Source organism: Asterias rubens, chromosome 2, assembly GCF_902459465.1.
Source record: "Asterias rubens chromosome 2, eAstRub1.3, whole genome shotgun sequence".
NCBI lineage: Eukaryota > Metazoa > Echinodermata > Asteroidea > Forcipulatida > Asteriidae > Asterias > Asterias rubens.
Genome location: NC_047063.1, coordinates 25,008,953 through 25,028,078, shown reverse-complemented (window position 1 = coordinate 25,028,078; position 19,126 = coordinate 25,008,953). Strand labels below are relative to the sequence as shown.

At 37.4% G+C, this 19,126-nt stretch overlaps 1 protein-coding gene across 2 annotated transcripts in view; it reads left to right on the top strand.

Annotated features, from left to right (window-relative positions):
- Nucleotides 1-2,140: 2,140 nt before the first annotated feature.
- LOC117306639 (testin-like) overlaps nt 2,141-19,126 on the top strand; it is a 50,437-nt gene continuing 33,451 nt past the window's right edge. Inside the window, exons 1-3 of one of the 2 annotated variants that reach the window (XM_033791134.1) lie at nt 2,141-2,479; nt 14,728-14,813; nt 16,625-16,871. In XM_033791134.1, coding sequence (XP_033647025.1) covers nt 2,438-2,479; nt 14,728-14,813; nt 16,625-16,871 — 375 coding nt within the window. In that variant the 5' untranslated portion in view covers nt 2,141-2,437. Of the gene's footprint in view, nt 2,480-8,222; nt 8,502-14,727; nt 14,814-16,624; nt 16,872-19,126 lie in introns of those variants that run through there. The other variant, XM_033791128.1, reaches the window with a different exon arrangement.

Sequence of the window (19,126 nt, the reverse complement as noted above, 5' to 3'; positions counted from 1 at the left end):
CAATAAAACTAACCAGTGAACGTTTAAATTCAAAAGGTGGTAGTGTTTTTGAGATATCGTCAAACATCGGAAGCAAATAATGTTCTCGTAGGAAGAATTAGGGCCTATCCATTATTACAATACACAATATTTTAACGCTTCTCAGATTCAAATTTAAGTGCCTAAAAACTGATACCTCTTTATGATACAAACTAGAGACGTTTATTTAAAGTGCCCTATGGTTGTTTCGTATAGGTTTCCTGCCATTTTGGGGGAAACGACCTAGTTCATTTTCATGTTCAGTTGAACTGTCTTTCATTTTCACTATGATATTAAAAAGTACGAACTTAAAAGTGTCCCTTCCATCCATGCGTGCATTGGCATTCAAGTTTAGCAGAGGATAGTATTATGTGCCTCCATTGATTATTATTACAGAACAGAAGCCAAACAAATCACATCCCAAAACCGTTACATTAGAAACAGTTTACACCTTTAACATTGGCACATGTTCATACAAAGACACCCGACATCCGAGTTCGTTTGGAGCTGTTGACAGGAAAAGTGCCAACCTCTACGTGCATTGTTTCCTGAAACAAGGAAATTTAATTCCCACAATATATCCGGATCGGATAAAATGTCAGGGCGTTTAATTTTACACCATGCAAAAAAAAAAAAATAGAAAACCGGAGAAGCATTTCCCTATTCCAAAAATTTGGGCTCCACGTGTGTAGAAAAGTCTTTTGACTAAATGGTTTCAAGATCTGTCCGAACAACATAAGGAAGTTAGATATTATGCTCTGTTCGATTTGTAGCCGAATTGACCAGAACAGAAGATACAAATTTAAAAAAAAAAAAAAAATTTGTATATGCTTACAAAGCGTATTGAACAGGCAAAGATTCACCAATGATAAGTGATATTATACGAATGATAACCAAAACTGCATTGTTATGATCACCAAGTCCATAAGCTATGGCCTATATATAGGGCCTATTGCACAGTGTCCGTGGCATGTGCGAAAGTTGTTGAATGTTTTTCCTTTTGAAACAGTCTGTCATCATTCTTTCAAAGAAAAAAGGCCCTAGATATAATAAGAAAAAATCGGACCATGCATCATGAAAGTGTAACAATATTATTATTCTTAAACAACAACTCTAACAACAAAGGTTACATGCCTTATACGGTTACAGTAAACACCCACAAATCATTTTGCATTCTGAAAATTAATTTACAGTTCAAAGAATACTCAGATAACATTGAGCTCTCAATGAGCTCTCATGATATTTAAAAAATTCAATGTTTTATTCTTTTGCAAACCTTACAGCCCCTGTCCCAACTTGTAAACCTTGTATTAAAATAAAATAATACTGTTAAAAATTCACTAAGACAAATCAACCTCGATAAATCACGTCTCTTTAATTGCTGGAAAAGTTTACTGACGTCACAACTCTCATCCACCGTTTTGGTTTCCAGTGCCAAACAGGAAGAGTTGGATTCCACGCATAAAAGGACGCCGTAAGGTCATGTGAATTAAAGGCGCATCCTGGCTATGAAATAGTCTCTACATCTTCTTCATTTATAAAAATGAAATGGCTTTACCTTTTGGCCATTTAAAAAGGCACACTTAGTTTTACCTTTTTTTTCCTGAAGCCTGACAGTTATGGTTATTGTATTTGTTGTGTATTTTTTTAGTGAAGTAAATTATTTAGGGTAGTAGTCCGTGAGGTTAAAGAGAAAAACATTTTGAAAATGACACTTTTCGCAAAAGAAAGCCCTAAAGATTAGTTTATTATTTGCCGGGTCACATTGCACTCTAAAAGTAAACAATATAAATGTAAACACTTTGCATTATATTATAAATAAATAAAAACCAAAAACATTTCAAATAATCAAAATAAAAAACTCAAGACCTTCACTTAAAATACTAAGTTAATGTCACATCCTAAATTTAACATCCTTTTAAAATTCATGGGGAGGGGGGGGGGGGGCTAAAAGCGGAAGGAATTTAGTTACCCGGAAATTTCCGGTGAACTTGTCCTGAACAAAAATATCAAAACCACAACTTCATACAGAACATCTTTAAAACAAAGTCAGTCAGACTGCAAGAAATTCCGCGGACGCTGATGTTGTGTGTGTATGGATTATAACAGCCGGGTTGGTGTATGGGCGTTGTGCGTAGGAGCCGAATTAGGACAGTTAGTTTACAGTTATTGCCTGGCGTGTGTGCATTGTATGTACACTACAGGTTCATCAACTAAGCACATCATTGAGCAACACTCGCCGCATATAGCTGTTCGTCTTATCTACAGTGAACACAAATGTCACACGAAGCTAGAGAGCTACAGGCAGATTGGAGATTATGTAATTAAAAGTGAAAGTTTGGGGAAATACGATTTGAAGTTTCATTTGGAAGGGCAAGTAATTGTTTAATAAACAGATTGGAATCAGTCAGGGACAGGAATGGCCGCGGAGAAGAAGGAAATTCCTTGCGAGGATCGGCAGGTATGTTAGGAATTATATAAATAATAATTCGATTAATTGTTAATAATTGTCTTTGTGGCAAAACCAATTTGTATAAATCCTTTGCGGATTAGCTGTTATTTGTATTGCAGATTGAGCACAGTGATATACATCTGGTTCATAATTTTCTTGTATAAAACAATTTACAGTATTTGAACGGGGATCAGATAATAACTTGACTTTCAATCTGCAGGATTCTACGTGTCATTTCTCCCTTTTGAACAAACTCAGTCAAAATTATTGAAAGACACTCGACTAATGATTTATTTTCTTCATTTATATGCCTACATGTAAGTCTCTCTGAAAAGGGAAAAAACACACAGAAGGCACAATAGAACAATGCGAAATGTAGTACCTTTTAAATTATTTTTACACGCTGTTGTGCATAAAAAAATAATGTTCTCAGAGCGGGGTCTCAAGAAAGACACCTTTTCAAAACATGGTAGGAAAAAAATATAAATTAAAGTGGCGACCCTCGCGTATCGGTCGGTATTTTTAATCCCGAAGTTGAGAAAACCACGCTTACGGTTATCAGCCAAAACACGATGTCGCATGCACCATTTTGAAACGTGAATCCTGCTCGTTTTTACTGAGCAGAAAGCATGCTTAAGCAAATCCATGAAATTGACCCATTAAAGTCCTATTTTGATGTCCCACTACTTTGATACTCAATTAAGGCCTGCCTAACTATTACCAATCTTCACAGTGATTCACTGCAGAGTAATGTCTCAAAACATTATTTGTAATATAAAATCTGGTGAACAGATATCATCTAATTCAGCATGATGATGCAGCCAATTGGAGTGCCGTCAAAATGTGACAAACAGCGGGGCCGCACAGCTGCTGCATGCGTCAATTTATAGACTTACCTCACAAACAGACTGTATCTTGGATCAATAGCTCAATTTCATCAAGCTGTTTTTATAAGATCAAAAATTACCGAAGCCAAATACCACATTAGTTTATGACTTGTTTTCTGCTAATTTGTGCGAAGTAGAACCATTTTCTGAGGAACTGTTTAAAGGTATACCAGAACCAGAATGAAATATTTTACACAAAAAGACGTTTAAATATAGGGACAACCCATTTTCAGATTTTTAAGCCCTATGGACTCAGTATTTATAAGCTTTCAGACTAAAACTAAACAATGATGTTTTGTGTATTCTTCCAATCCTACAATACCTTTCTTTAGTCAGATCATGTTGCCTGAATAGAACATTTTCTTTGGTGGCCATAAAACTACGGTACGACTTTCAGCTGAGCAAACTGTTTCAATGTTTTGCCCCCAAAAATGGTCTCCATATTTATGCTTGGGTCTATCCATCAATCAGAAAATGTTATATTCTTCTTGGTCAATTTTCAGTATCAATATGAATATCCTTGCATAGCTAACAGGGGACAGTCGAGGAGCACTGCAACTTACACATTGGATAGAAGCGAACTTAGAAGTAAACACTTCCTGGTTGATACACAATTATAGTAAACTGAAGAGTTTAAATGTGAATAAATGTTTTTCATTTCAAAAATGTCACTTTGAAACGTAAGTTTAGATTTAAATCAGTAATCATGGATTGAATGGTTCTCTTTTTGGACAGTTATCACAAATGTAATTAAAAGGGCGGATCCAAGGTGCTCAATATTATTAGTGAATAAAAGGGCGGATCCAAGGTGCTCAATATTATTAGTGAATAATACCTTTTTATGGCCTAGAGATATCCCCAAAGACTTTCCCAAAAGTATGAAATCGCATATTGTAAAGATAATTAAACACTTAACTTTTTAACTTTTAGGTCTCAGTATGTAAAATTATAATATGCTCTGATATTAAACTCACAATGCTGTGATTCAGGATATGCAGCGTATATAAACCTTTACTCTTATGGTCACCTAACCCGTGTGGAATACAATTTAAATCCTATGAAAATTCACAACTAACAGTGTTGAAACCTGATGCAAATCCTTTGGTTTTTTAGCCAAAAGCCCAAAATAATGTTCTTCATCCCTTATGCACTTGTTTATTACCATTTAATTATTACCATTTTATTATTACCATTCATTTGAGAGAAAAAGCTGTGAGCCTGCTTTAGCTTTGACCGTGAATTTATTCAGAATGATCAGCCACTGGGTGCAGAGCACTGATGGAATAATCATCTCAAATAACAACGACCCATGGCATAACCCATTTTTAATTATGGATTTCTCTCTCTCTCTCTCTCTCTCTCTCTCTCTCTCTCGCCCTCTCTCTCTCTCTCTCTCCCTCTCTCTCTCTCTCTCTCTCTCTCTCTTCACTTCTTGCAATGGCTTTTTGAGATGAGATTTTTGTTTGGACGACGACGGAAGTCATTGGTGTATGTCATTTATTACGCCGGCTCGTGTTGAGGAATATTCAATAGTAGGGATCGAGGTTGAGCTTACTCATAATGTATTCGATTGCCGATGGCTGCAACCTCATTTCCATCTTAAGTTAATGATTCTTTTTATACACTTGCCCTTTTCTAAACCAAGTCTTCGGCTTAGCACGGCTCCGGTTTCTGGCTCCTTCAGTCATATTGAAAAACCTGTGTTTTTGGTTTAGGGCTTCAAACAAGCAGACAGAGCCTTGAAGCCTATAAAGCCCATTGAAGCCGTGGTTTCGAAAATTGGAGCTGGCGGGACTTTTTGTATGACAGTCGGGGCATGTGCTGCCGTGCATGAAGGGAATTGACAACAATATTGACAGGCATGGCATACTAATATCACGAGACTATACGATAATATGCGAAATTATTAGTCGAGAATGCGATTGAAATGGCTCCAATACTGCATCGGTCTCTATTTGGAAAAAAAAAATCAAAGTAAATGGGCATTCATGTCAATACGTAACAATAATATATCACTCTGACTTCGTATAACACTGAATATTGCAGAGCTCTGGAAAGTCGAAAAGAATGCAGTAACAAGAATTGTCAATGGTGACACAATTTATTTTGTATCAACTGCGATTGAATAAGTTTTTTGTGTTGTTTATGACACTTATAAATCAAAACAAAACTGCAGCTTGTATAAGGGACTTTTCGTTTTCGACGACGGATGGTTCTGCGACGGTAAATATGACATTTGGCGTCATCTGCGCATGCGTCGGCTTTGAGGACGGTCGTCCCTATTTCTATGACAGTACTTGGGATGAAGCTTCGTTGTGCTGAAAACGACAACGTTTAGCTGAACAACCGTCGCAGAACCATCCGTCGTCGAAAACGAAAAGTCCCTAAATTGAAGAAACATAGGGGGACACCAATCGCTCCCAACGTTTTTTAATTCAAATCAGGTCAATAAAACATTTATTTCGGTCGTGCCCCCACATGATATATTCATCGTTGGTGTTTCAATTAGCATTGGCACTAACAGCAACATTGATAACAAATCAGAAAAAGGATTGGTTGAAGCCTTGGCTCCCATACCCTAACATGTTGACTGACTCGCTGCCTAGACCCACAAAGACAACGACAAAGACAAGGGACAGTGACAACCATGACATCCGAATACAAAGTGGTGTACCACGGAAGAAGTGGTGACCGGCCGCACGCCCACAGTGCTAGACATTCTTGCAGTTGATAATGGTTACTATTGGTGTTTAGTCAGCCACAACAAAAACAAATAATTCACAAACACAACCACAATGACGTAAATGCAAATGGTTGGATGTACGGGCTTTCGTCACCGTTTAGAGCACGTGGTAAGATTGGTAACAATGTCAAATACATCTGCACCCTTTTTTGAGGAAATAACAAATCTGTTTAAGTTCGAACTCAATCTATAAACAAAAAATTTACTGTCAAATATAATGTATGATGCAAGATTGTTGTAAATTGTTTCATAAAGACAAAATACTCATGGGTTACAAAAATTAAGACCCCTATCACATGTCGGTGTAAAACGCCGACGAAACATTTTAGAAAGAAACAGCGAACTTTGATATAAGGTTTCTATACACAATCTGTACCGCACAGCACATCCTGATAAGTCGCAGAGTGTAAACAGCGCCACCACCTTCCGCGAAACATTTTCTCTTTTCCGTACTTCATGATGCCAGTCAGCATCCACAACTTATAATTCTAAAACAATTTTCCTGTCATTCAATTTGCGTTTAAAATAGGGGGAGAGCCGCGGTCAGCTTAGGGTTCTTGATTTGTGCATTTTTAATTTGACAAAGAATGCGTGCAGCGGTTTAATGAGATGTTCCCCTGTATACGGCTACTATAGGGGTAAGGGAAAAACAACTATATAATATTCCCACTATTAAGTTTGTAATAATTATTATCTCACGGAAAAAACAAAACAAAAAACATTAAAAACTGAAGGAACAGGTGATTTTAGCCCCTTCCAAAAATGTTTGTTCCCAGGCTCATGCTAATTTTTATCATTTTGTAAACTATCTTTCAATTAATAAATTAATTTGTATTTTATTTTGTTTATTCTTTGTTGATTTGTTTATTTACTCTTTTTCTGTCTTTCTTCCAATCTGTAACTATTTTTTTATTTTTTACATTTCCGATATTAAAGGCAGTGGACACTATTGGTAACTACTCAAAATAATTATCAGCATAAAACCTTACTTGGTAATGAGTAATGGGGAGAGGTTGGTAGTATAAAACATTGTGAGAAACGGCTCCCTCTGAAGTGGAGAAGTTTTCAAGAAAGAAGTAATTTTCCACGAATTTGATTTCGAGACCTCAAGTTTAGAATTTGAGGTCCTGAAATCAAGCATTTGAAAGCACACAACTTCGTGTGACAAGGGTGTTTTTTCTTTCATAGTTATCTCGCAACTCCGACGACCAATCGAGCTCAAATGTTCACAGGTTTGGTATTTTATGCATATGTTGAGATACACCAAGTGAAAAGACTGGTCTTTGACAATTACCAATAGTGTCCACTGGCTTTAAGCAAAGTAGCCGATTAATTACTTAATTAAAATTAGTTTTATTCATAACATTAACTAGTTTCTTTATTACTCTTAATTTATAATTGCTTACTGTTGGATGCAAACTACGGACGGTAAATTTGCTGAATTCAAACGTACTAGAACATCGACAATCTGTTTATACATGGGGTGAGCACTGTGTGATAGATGAAAGAGAACTGACAACAATACATTTACAGGCCATGGCAATATCCAAATGGGGAAGGTTGTAGCCGGTTTAGGACTAATTCCTATATCGTGGCAGAAGTTCCTACAGGCAAGTAGGAAAAAGTTTACCCGTGGCGTTAGATTCAACATATTTATGATGGGCGTGGCCCCACTCAATGTTTAACATTTGACAAACAATTCCTTAACGATATGGGTTGTTAGCAAGTCTGGTTGTTCGCCTTCTACATACCAAAGATAAGCGACCCTTGTTAGATACGGTTCGGTGCAGACTGTTATTCGGTCGCGTCGTAATCATCCACGTAGCGGTACTACGGAACCTCAGAACTGTCAAACATAATCACGTGTGGTAACGCCAATATGAAAAGTTTTATAGTAGACCACAAGTGAGAAGCTAACAGAAATAATGTGCAATTAACTGAGGTAAGGTGCATGTTTGCACACATTAAATTGCGTCTAGCTGGTGCTACAATATAAATACTTTAAGACAAATCATAATGCCTTGTTTGTAATTCCGTACTGCCGTGTCGTCGTGTGTATCCGACCGCATCGGTCGTCGCCACATCGTACACACGCGTCTCCTATGGACCAAAAACTGCGTACGTATTTTTATTACACATTAAGCAGTGCCGCCGCCGAGGGCTGCTGTTCGCTTCCCCCAGTCAGCTTTAACTTGTTGTCTAATCCCTTTCGGAAATATCCACTTACGAGGGACTAAAGGAAGTGTCACTTGCAGCGATTGGCAGTTAAAACTCCTTGGAATTTCCCCAGACGAAGGGTGGTTTGTGTTTTTGATTTTTTTTCAAGATGGGTGACGTCCAACACGATGTGGGTGACAATCCTTACGAATCCATCGCAAAGATCGACACCAGCAAAAAAGAGGTTTGGAAATTATGAAAATGAGTCTCGCTGCTTTGGAATGAATGGAATGATGATTATGAGTTAAATAATATAAATGTTGTAACGTTACTGCTTGCAAATGTGTTGACACATCCATAGTGAGGAAGTAATATTATTTTATTCCTTATCGCCTGTTGTAATTTATTGTTGATAGCACTGTTGGACTCGGAATTGCTTGACAGCTTTTTAAGTTTTTGATGTGTCACTTGAAGAATGGAAGTTTTTGCATTGTTGGACACCACATTGGCAAAAAACACATTTTGAATTTTTCCAATCCACCATACTAAGTGGAATTTTGTTTTGAAGTTTTTGTTTTTTAAAGTTTTAAAGGAGTCATTTAAAATTGGTTTTCTAGACCCAGTTACTATGGCAGTATGGGGGGAATTTTTTTTCCATATAGGGCTAAATGACGACCAGTAAATGACAATAAAAAACTAAAAAGGAGTACAGCAGGGCCCGGTAACATGGTACTGGGTCTAGTCTAGTGGCATGGTTTTCATGGTAATACCCTGGTAGTGGTAAGTGGTAGGACGTCAGTCAGTCAGTGCCCACATGCAACACAGGAGTCCAACCTGGGCTGGGTTTTCATAAATATGCACTTGCTCAATGTAATAGTTGCGATAACATAACCCTCCTCCCGAAGGCTGCAAATCGGGAGAAGGGTTATGTTATCGCAACTACCATCAGTGTAAATGCATTATTTTTTTTATGGTGAGGCTTGTAGTGGTAAACGGTCCATGGTTAAATTAGTTGCGATAATCGTTTACAACCCTCCATCCTCTCGACTCAGTGGTCAGAGGAGGATGGAGTGTTATGATTTTCACAACAAGGTTAAACAGGTTTTGCAAACAGGTGTTACTGCATATTAATTTTGGTTTTTACCCATACACCGATGTGTGTTAGCACTGTATACTCAGTACTTTCCCGAGTCCTGTGAAAAAATATCACAGGCATGTTACTCGGGTGGGATTCGAACCCACGACCCTTGCAATTCTAGAGCAGTGTCTTACTAGAGCAGGTGTTACTGCGTTAGAGTTAGAGCTAAGCACCAGCCATGTGCATTACAATGATGTGATTACCGCTGGAAATTTATGTACTATTTATAAATATATGCAATGACTTTGTATTTTAAAATATTGGCTTGTCTTGCTAAATGTTAAAATATTGGCACCAAAGAGTAAAAGTAGTACTGCAAGTGTTGTACTACTACACTAGAGTAGAGAAGAGGGGCTAAATATTACACATTTTCCCATACTACTACACTAGAGTAGAGAAGAGGGGCTAAATATTACACTTTCCCATACTACTACACTAGAGTAGAGAAGAGGGGCTAAATATTACACTTTCCCATACTACTACACTAAAGTAGAGAAGAGGGGCTAAATATTACACTTTCCCATACTACTACACTAAAGTAGAGAAGAGGGGCTAAATATTACACTTTCCCATACTACTACACTAGAGTAGAGAAGAGGGGCTAAATATTACACTTTCCCATACTACTACACTAGAGTAGAGAAGAGGGGCTAAATATTACACTTTCCCATACTACTACACTAGAGTAGAGAAGAGGGGCTAAATATTACACTTTCCCATACTACTACACTAGAGTAGAGAAGAGGGGCTAAATATTACACTTTCCCATACTACTACACTAAAGTAGAGAAGAGGGGCTAAATATTACACTTTCCCATACTACTACACTAAAGTAGAGAAGAGGGGCTAAATATTACACTTTCCCATACTACTACACTAGAGTAGAGAAGAGGGGCTAAATATTACACTTTCCCATACTACTACACTAGAGTAGAGAAGAGGGGCTAAATATTACACTTTCCCATACTACTACACTAAAGTAGAGAAGAGGGGCTAAATATTACACTTTCCCATACTACTACACTAGAGTAGAGAAGAGGGGCTAAATATTACACTTTCCCATACTACTACACTAGAGTAGAGAAGAGGGGCTAAATATTACACTTTCCCATACTACTACACTAGAGTAGAGAAGAGGGGCTAAATATTACACTTTCCCATACTACTACACTAGAGTAGAGAAGAGGGGCTAAATATTACACATTTTCCCATACTACTACACTAGAGTAGAGAAGAGGGGCTAAATATTACACATTTTCCCATACATGTACAATGGTCTTGTACACAGTAGTACATGAGTTCAATTGCAAATCAAAATGAGTAGTTGCGATATGGTATCCCTCCGACCGTTGGGAGGATGGAGGGTTCTGATTATCGCAACTACAAAAGTAGTTTTAGTAGAAGTGTGTACTGAATTATTTATGCAAGCAATTTTATTAATAGCCTAAAAAGTTTCAAGCTCAAATTAGTAATAATGCGAGTATTTAAACAAATTTGGTAACACATGATTGAAGGAAGCACTTTTGTGCACTTTACGGGTCCCATTGTTTGAATTTCTGCAAGACTTGTCTTAAACATTATGCCTAACTAGTAATAACATGTCAAAGCAATGTAATCTGTGCGATTAGTGTGCCTCACAAGCTTAAAGGAACATTACAGACTTGGTTTTGATAGCAAACAAGTTGCTGGCAGTGTAAGCACTTAATGTAGTCCACCATACTTAAACTAACAAACCTGTAGAAGTTCGAGTTCGATCGGCCATCTGGGTCACGAGAGAATAGTGAAAAACCGATTTTTACAAATTTTGCGTTGTATCAATGCCAAAACAAAAATGAATAAAACGCCCACTGAGCGATAAACTCCAAACGCGAAATTAGATTATTTATTCCTCATCAAATATGTAATTTCAGACAGAACTATTTCAAGAGGTATGTTTTCTACTATCATTATCATTAGACTGTGTAAGTTTTATGTAGTGATCTTCACTACCATATTCTGTTAACGTTCCTTTAAAAGCATGAGATGGCATCAATTAAAATCCTGCAACAAGCTTGATGCTATGCCTGATGTACCATCACTGGCAGAACTGGCCTGCACATTATTGTCTGGACATTTTATGATCTTGTTAGTTCGCGTGTACATGGCGCTAGATTATCTCAAGATGTGATGATTCATTTGATGTGCAGCTGCAGCCTGTGTTCACCTTCATAAGGAGTTTGTCTTAATTCTGTAAAACAAGCGTGCAAGCAGCCCTGAAGTTTCATCTATGAAAGGGCAAGGCCCTTTTTCATTTTGCAAAGGGCACTTCCCTTGGAAAATCTTAGTCTAATATAGAAAACCTTTGAAGGGGCAATAATACAAAGACAGTGGCCTTCATGCAATTACAAGTCCAGGCCTTAAGTGTAAAGCCTCTGCATTGATGCATTGTAGTTTAAACATAATATGTAGGCCCCTATAATTAGGTATTTATAACAAAGAAACTTGTTCTAGTTTCACTGCCATTTTGCAATGACCACTACATCAATGTGTTTGCAGTATGATCCATCCTTAATGTTATAACATTGGCTCTTTACATGCTTAAAATTGTACAATTTGCACATCGTTTGTGTAAACTTATACAGTAACACAGTGAAATGGTCAGTGAACAAATTATACAAGGTGTGAGTTTTACATTCTTTCTATTGATCACTGATCAGGTCATAGGTCAATGTATAGTGTGAAATATGGCTGATCCTACTATGTAACTGTGGGGTATGCAAGATGTATAACGTTAAGAACATTTATAGATATTTTTATACTACCTTTATTCTTGGGTACTTACATCTGTGTGTAATCAATTCAAAGTACACATTGTGTAATTTAACACAACTTGCTACAGAAACATACCCAGTGACTAAAAATGTACAAGAACAAAGTTCATGTTGTTCATTTTGAGTGCTGTGATCGTGTTTTGATTGTGTATTTTTGTAGTCCTGGGAGTTTTCCCATGGAATGTACCTACTATGCCATCTCAGCTCATGCAGCTTTAGGGTCAGAGACCTTGACAGTGCCAGTCTTCCATTTATAAGGTCAAAGTCGTTCACACAACAGACATCCTCTAGAGGGATGGTGTCTACACAGGTAGTGCTCTATGGGTAGTGGTCCTGAACTATTGTAAGCAACACTTTCCTATCATGTGGATGTAACATCTCAGTGCCTCAGTTTGACATCCATAATTGGTACATGTACAAATGCAATCCATAAAAGTTTTGCTAGGTGTTCGTTTAGTGATGTAACTGAGGTTTCCTTTTAGAAATCTTGCCAAAAAGAGGGGAGAAAACCAGGAAACTTTACTTATAGAATTTATTTGTCTAAACGTGGTTCATGTGGGTTAGGTTTTTGCAACCACCAGACTTTACGTTTAAATCATACGAGAACAGTCTGACACGCAGCTGCCATGGAGAAATGGCTGACCGCACATGTATATATCAGTTGTATTTTGACATCAAATTAAATAGCAGTGTGCTTTTTGGATTTAAAAACAAAAATATAAGAAAGTGGACATTTTGGATGGAATAACCTTCGACCATGGTGTCACAGAGCATGAACAAAAAGCCCCATAAATTCATAATGGCCATTTATAGTACCCGTACATGTCTTGTGGCAGTTTTCCCAATGTCAACACACAAGGTCATCATTGAGTTTTGTACAGAATTATTTTACACGTAGAAAATTTACAGCCAAAATTGTGTGTTTTTTGCATTTGTTTGTAATTAAAAAAAGATTCTGCTCAGCTAATTTGCTAAGCAAACATTATAAACTAAAGGTTGTTTTTGTTAAAAATTCCTTTTTACCTAATATGGGGCTATAGCATGTAATTGTAATTGTTTTTAAAGGTTGAAGTTGTGCGTGTGCAGCTGGACACATGCTATGATGAACAGCACTAAAGGATGTATACACTATTTACATCATCTGATTGATAAATTCTAAGGCTGTAGTCCGCACGATGCAATGGCTTGTTATGTATAGCTGACTACACACGCAATAATAGATTTTTCAAAGTGGAGGTTTAGGCCAACTGAGAACAATACGTAACTGCACATCAGCGTGCGTGACCTTCACAGATATAAAAAGCCGCCATTTTTGCATGAAATATTGTGATTGCTGCTTTCAGTGTGTATAAGTAGTACTGAAAGTGTAAGTGAGCTCAGTATTTTGTTATATTATATTTTGGTCTCTTGAAAATGGGGTGGTTGGAGTATACTGTTGATTTACAGATTTATTGAGATTTTGAAAGATAATTTTGTTGAGGTTTCTTTTTCACAAAGTGTACAGTACTGTGTGAACATGACTGGGTGTGTTCCTTGCCTTGAGTTAACATGCGCATTGTCTCAGAAATCAAAACCATTCAGTCAGTGTATAAAATGACATGGTTCAAACATTAGTCATACTACTACTATGTGCATTACGTTCATGTGCTGAACACATTAGACTCACTGGTGATTACATAGCAATTGTAGCTTGAATTTCATGACTCAAGGGTGCAATCACATGTAGCTGGGTTTTTTTAATGCATGAAAATTAGCTTTAAAAGCACAACAAAATAATGCTGACTCGGGCCTAATAATACTTCATTGCACCTTTGGCATTGTCTCAAGGAGTGCCAAGAATCTTAGCCCAATTAAGCTGGCCCATAAACATTTGCTAAGCACTGTAACCAATTGATGCCAGAATAAGGTTATCAAGCTAAATTATCATACATGTGGTGTAATCTATTGATAATAATATCTCGAGCCCTATAAATGTATTGTTTGTCGTCTGGATAAATGTGGGGTTGAATTTTAAACTACCCATGGTACAGTATGTATTGCATTTCTCTGCCTGGAATAGTCAAGCATATTTGTTTTGCAACAAATAAATGCAGAGTAATAAATGCATAGCTAAGCAGCAACAAGTGAGATGCATTGTAATGTTTTTACAACTGCTGTGCATGTCAAAAACTTATTTCATTCTTGCAGATTTTAAAGAAACCTGGACCAAAATGTAAACAAGAGCTGTAATTGCAATTTTACTAAATTTAAAAATGATCTTGATATAGTGTGACTGACCTTAGTCTTCCAGTATTTCGTGTATTTTTTCTCACAAGGCTACAATTAAGATGTATACATGTCAATAAACATTTTAAACTTGGTTGTTAGCCCGAAAAAAAAGTATTACAAAAGTATGACTGTACTTCTTAAACTGTGAATGAACAAAATTGCAAATGGTGTGAATGATGTTCAATCATTATTAATATTTATGTTGTGAAATGAATTTCCCTTTGGCTTATGTTCTTGATTCCCATTTTATTTAGGTGGTGCTTGGACATGAGATTGGATCAGGAGCACAGTGTCTTAAGTGCGGACCTGCCTGCACTGGATTAGAACTCCACTTCTGGCGGTAAGAATCACATTGTTTCCTTCGAGACTGTTGTTTGGTACTAGAGAGTTTCCTTTTTCGACGACAGATGGTTCTATGACAGTAATATTAGTTTTCAGCCAAAATGTTGTCGTTTTCAGCACAACCCAGATTTATCCCAAGTACTGGTGTAGAAAGTAAGGGGCGACTGTCCTCAAAGCCGACCCATCTGTAGATGACGCCAAATATCATCATTATTGTTTCAGAACCATCCGTTGTCGGAAACAAAATCTCTCTATTGTGATGTCCAGGGCAGGAACTTAACCCTCTCCATCGTCATGAAATTGGAACTGTTCGTTTTCTGGGTACCCTGCAAAATGCATCAACATATTTAACATATGAAATGAAAACCCTGCTAAATGTAGCCTTTCACCAAGGCCTTTAGAGGACAAGCATTACAAGCAAAAATGTTTGAAGATTTCCACCTTGAAATCTTTATCACCGTATAGGGGAAAGGATTTCACTGAACTGAATGACCACTAAGGAACAAGGCATTGAACCCTGTTAATGGCACCCCCCCCCCCCAAAAAAAAAAAAAAAAAAAAAAGAACAAAAAAAACACAAAACCCACGCATTGAAGTTTTCTGGCAACAGAGTATTGGATTTTTGTTCACTGCTAAAAGTCAACAAAATACATCAACTTAAACTTTTACCATCTAGTAAAACTGTAGTTGTCACGTTAAGTTATATAATGTTAGGTACCATCTAAGTTGTTATCATTTCCCATTCCAACATGTAAGTTTGTTTTAACACCTAGACTGGACAAAGTGGTCATGTTCTCTTGAATTTGAAGAGTTGTTACAGTGTATATTATTATTAATTACTGTGGATGCAACAAAGAACCTGTCCAGGTTGTCCCTGCATGCCATGAATTGACCTTGGCCTTGGCATTCATTTCCTCAATTTGTTGAGTTGCTACTGGTCTTTTTGGATGTCGGAAGTGCCTGTCCTATTTAAAGTTGTTAGGGTCATACAGTACATACATGTAGATTGGTAAATACCCATAAAAACTTCTTCATGCATTCTAATTGCTTACACCGGTGAAGCATATGTAGTTCTGCAATACAGTAATATAAATTAGTTTAAACAGCATTCCCTTCTAATGTGTTAAAATAGTATGGTTTCGATAATTTTTATTTAATTAATTAATTAATATTAATTAATAAGTTTTCACCCCAAACACATTCTTGAATGAATCGCTTTTTAGATTTCTGAGGGTTAGTGTTCATCCGCCGTCACCTCTCTAAATACTGGTGGGAGGGTTAGTGTTCATCCGCCGTGACCTCTCTAAATACTGGTGGACTGATTCACTATCCGCCGTGACCTCTCTAAATACTGGTGGACTGATTCACTATCCGCCGTGACCTCTCTAAATACTGGTGGACTGATTCACTATTCTTTTGTAATTACCGCAACATTTTGTTTTGTTTTCTCAGCGAGTAGACTCTGTGTACTCAGCTGCAACTTTCACCTGTGACTTTTATTGTATTATTTTTTGTTGTATCTGTCTTGACATTTTTTCTATAAACCAGCAATACCTCGACAAAAACCAGTCTACATGTAGGCATGAACCTACATTTATTTGGAACTTGGATTTGTGTACAGTATTACTTTGGTTTTATCTTTCTTTGTATAGTTTTTCATACAAATCAGCAATTAGAAATTAGAGGAAACAATCTTCAAGATTTATTCTTCTCACCCCATTTGACCCCATCTGATAGCTACAAAAACATGAAACAATAATTCAAAAAGCACAATGTTCTTCTCTTTTTATATAACACAAAATTCATCAGGAGAATCTGTAAGATTTGTAAGTGTTCACCAGAGGAACATGCCGTCACAGTACAAGTGCAAGAGACTGTCCGCAAGGTTGGACGCCTCTTCGATGCCTCCAAGTTGGAGAAGTACACCATTGATCGCATGACCATGGAGCATACAGAGATGATGGCCATGCCCACCGACGAGACGGCCAATGCTGACTCCAATGCCGCCCAAAAAATTACCTTTGAGTGGATCCCGCAAGGGGCTACTGAAAACCTGGTAAGTTTGCTATTTTCCACTCGGGCATTGAACTGAATTGAATTGAATTGAATTGAATTGAGTTGCTTTACTAAAAATGTACATGAAATTTTAATTTTAATTGTACAGTAACAGATCAAGTAAAATACAATACAATACAAAAGGCATTTATAGCCCTCTTAGAAGCTTTATCACAGTACTTAACAAGCAGAATAGTAAAAAATAAGGTAAATTAAGCCTGAGAGACTAGTGCGACTTGTCTCAAAGTGGCAACTATTGATTGCTTATTCGAGTCGCAACTACCGTTATTCAACTATCCTTCCACCACGACTTCTACAAAAATAGTCGGACTTCCTGCTTGGTTAAACAATTGTGTCGCTCATGACCCAACCTAATTTACTTACGAAACATACTCAGACATCAGTGACACAATCCTTCTATACTTTCAGTACAAATTTAACTCTTTTGTGCCGGTGACAAACAATATGTCGCAATGCATCTTGGGAAGTAAAAATTAATCCCGGCTAGTGTCGAAGTTGCAGCTATTTGAGGCGCGACTAGTCGAGTAGTTTATTTCACTAGTCGCCCAGGCTTAAATAAAGTTAGGATAAGGAGTTACATGTAAATAGTTGAGTCTTGGGAGCTTTCCTGAAGGCTGCCAGTGATGGAGCATGGTGAATTTTATGAAGTAAACTTGTTCCACATACTGTAGTTGGCCTAGCAGCAAACCCACGGTCAACAGGGTAAATGTTTGGGCCATGTATTTAAGAAATTGTTCTCTTAAAAGATTGTACCGATGAAGCCCAAGGATATGAATGATGCCACAGTCAAGAAGTCCAAGATACGAGGCGGATCTATTTGGCATGTTTATCTTTGGTGTGGGGGTGGCATGGTTGTCACAGAGAACGAATTATGTGCATGCTGCTTGCACAGAATGCATCACAAGGGTCTATCATAGTATCATGCTAATGCAATGCTGTGCAAGTATTCACGGCACGAGATTCAAGTGGAGGAGTTATTGGCTCGAACAGTTTTTGAACAACATGTTTGCTGGTATGACACTGCATGTAACTAATAAGTTACATGTACTTAACACTAAAAATGGAAGGGGAGGAGGGTTCTGCATGATGGGTCTTATTGTGTGTGAGTCAAGATGCTCGCCTAACTACAGTGCATCTTATAATGAGTCTATCTTATAATGAATGCATCTTGAGTTTATTTTACCAATGATTTGAAACACGCATGGCACATCTAGACATTTAACTTTCTCCCTTGGCAATCTCTTTGCACATGGGTCCAGGGCTCGAATTTGGGGAAAAAATCCACAAGACTGCAGGGCTTGTTGCTCAGAATTTTTACTGGACCGGAAGATTTTTTACAAGACCAAAATTTTATTAGGAAAAAAAAAGTAATCCTGATAGAACAGCAGGCCTTTTTCATCCCTTAGGAGGCTTTTTTTTTTGCTGTGAAACCCAATCACTAAAGTTCCATATACCTACTTCACGTCATTCTCGCCGCCTCAAAAAGAAATTCCGATTTGACAGGCAAATCACCAACAAAACACTGCAACGTGCAGCATTCATAAAAAGATCGTCATAAAAAGATGAACCAAAAATTTGACAGCAGTAGTCAGAAGCTCATTACTGTTGGTAGCCATACTTAGCAAGATGTTTGGCAACAAGACCTCCAGTCTAATAATTGTACACTACCATCATGCATGACCGCATTACCTGTATCACTTGGAACTGAGTGTGACAATTTAAACAAAGACAGGCACTTTTTAGAGATTTTAAAAATTAGTTTATGAGATAGTCTTTTACAATTTGGTCCCTATCAAATCAGGCCTCGCGGATAGTACAAAGGCAATTGCCTCAATGCCCCCTGGTCAATGCCTTGGTGCCTTTGAAATGCTCTGCAGTAGAAATGTACAATATAGGGTGCCCTTAACCAAGGAGAAATTGTATTGGTGCCGTTGCCCTTTCAGAAATGAAGCATACAGGCCTTGACTTTTCTTTTAACCAGGTTGTTTAAATGGGTGTCTAATCGGAGCACCCACTCTAGGAACTACTTGATATGTTAACTCCTTCCTGCGCTTCCTATACGCGCATCCTGTGTGGAGTAATACAGGAACTTGTGAACACCGTTTTAGTGTGTGGGTGCAATATATTTGGGCTAAGGAAGCCCATTAATGGATGTGGGCAATTCCAAGCAAACATGGACATAACACCAAAAAATAAAATTTGTGTCACAACTTTCTTTCCACTTAAAAGTTATAG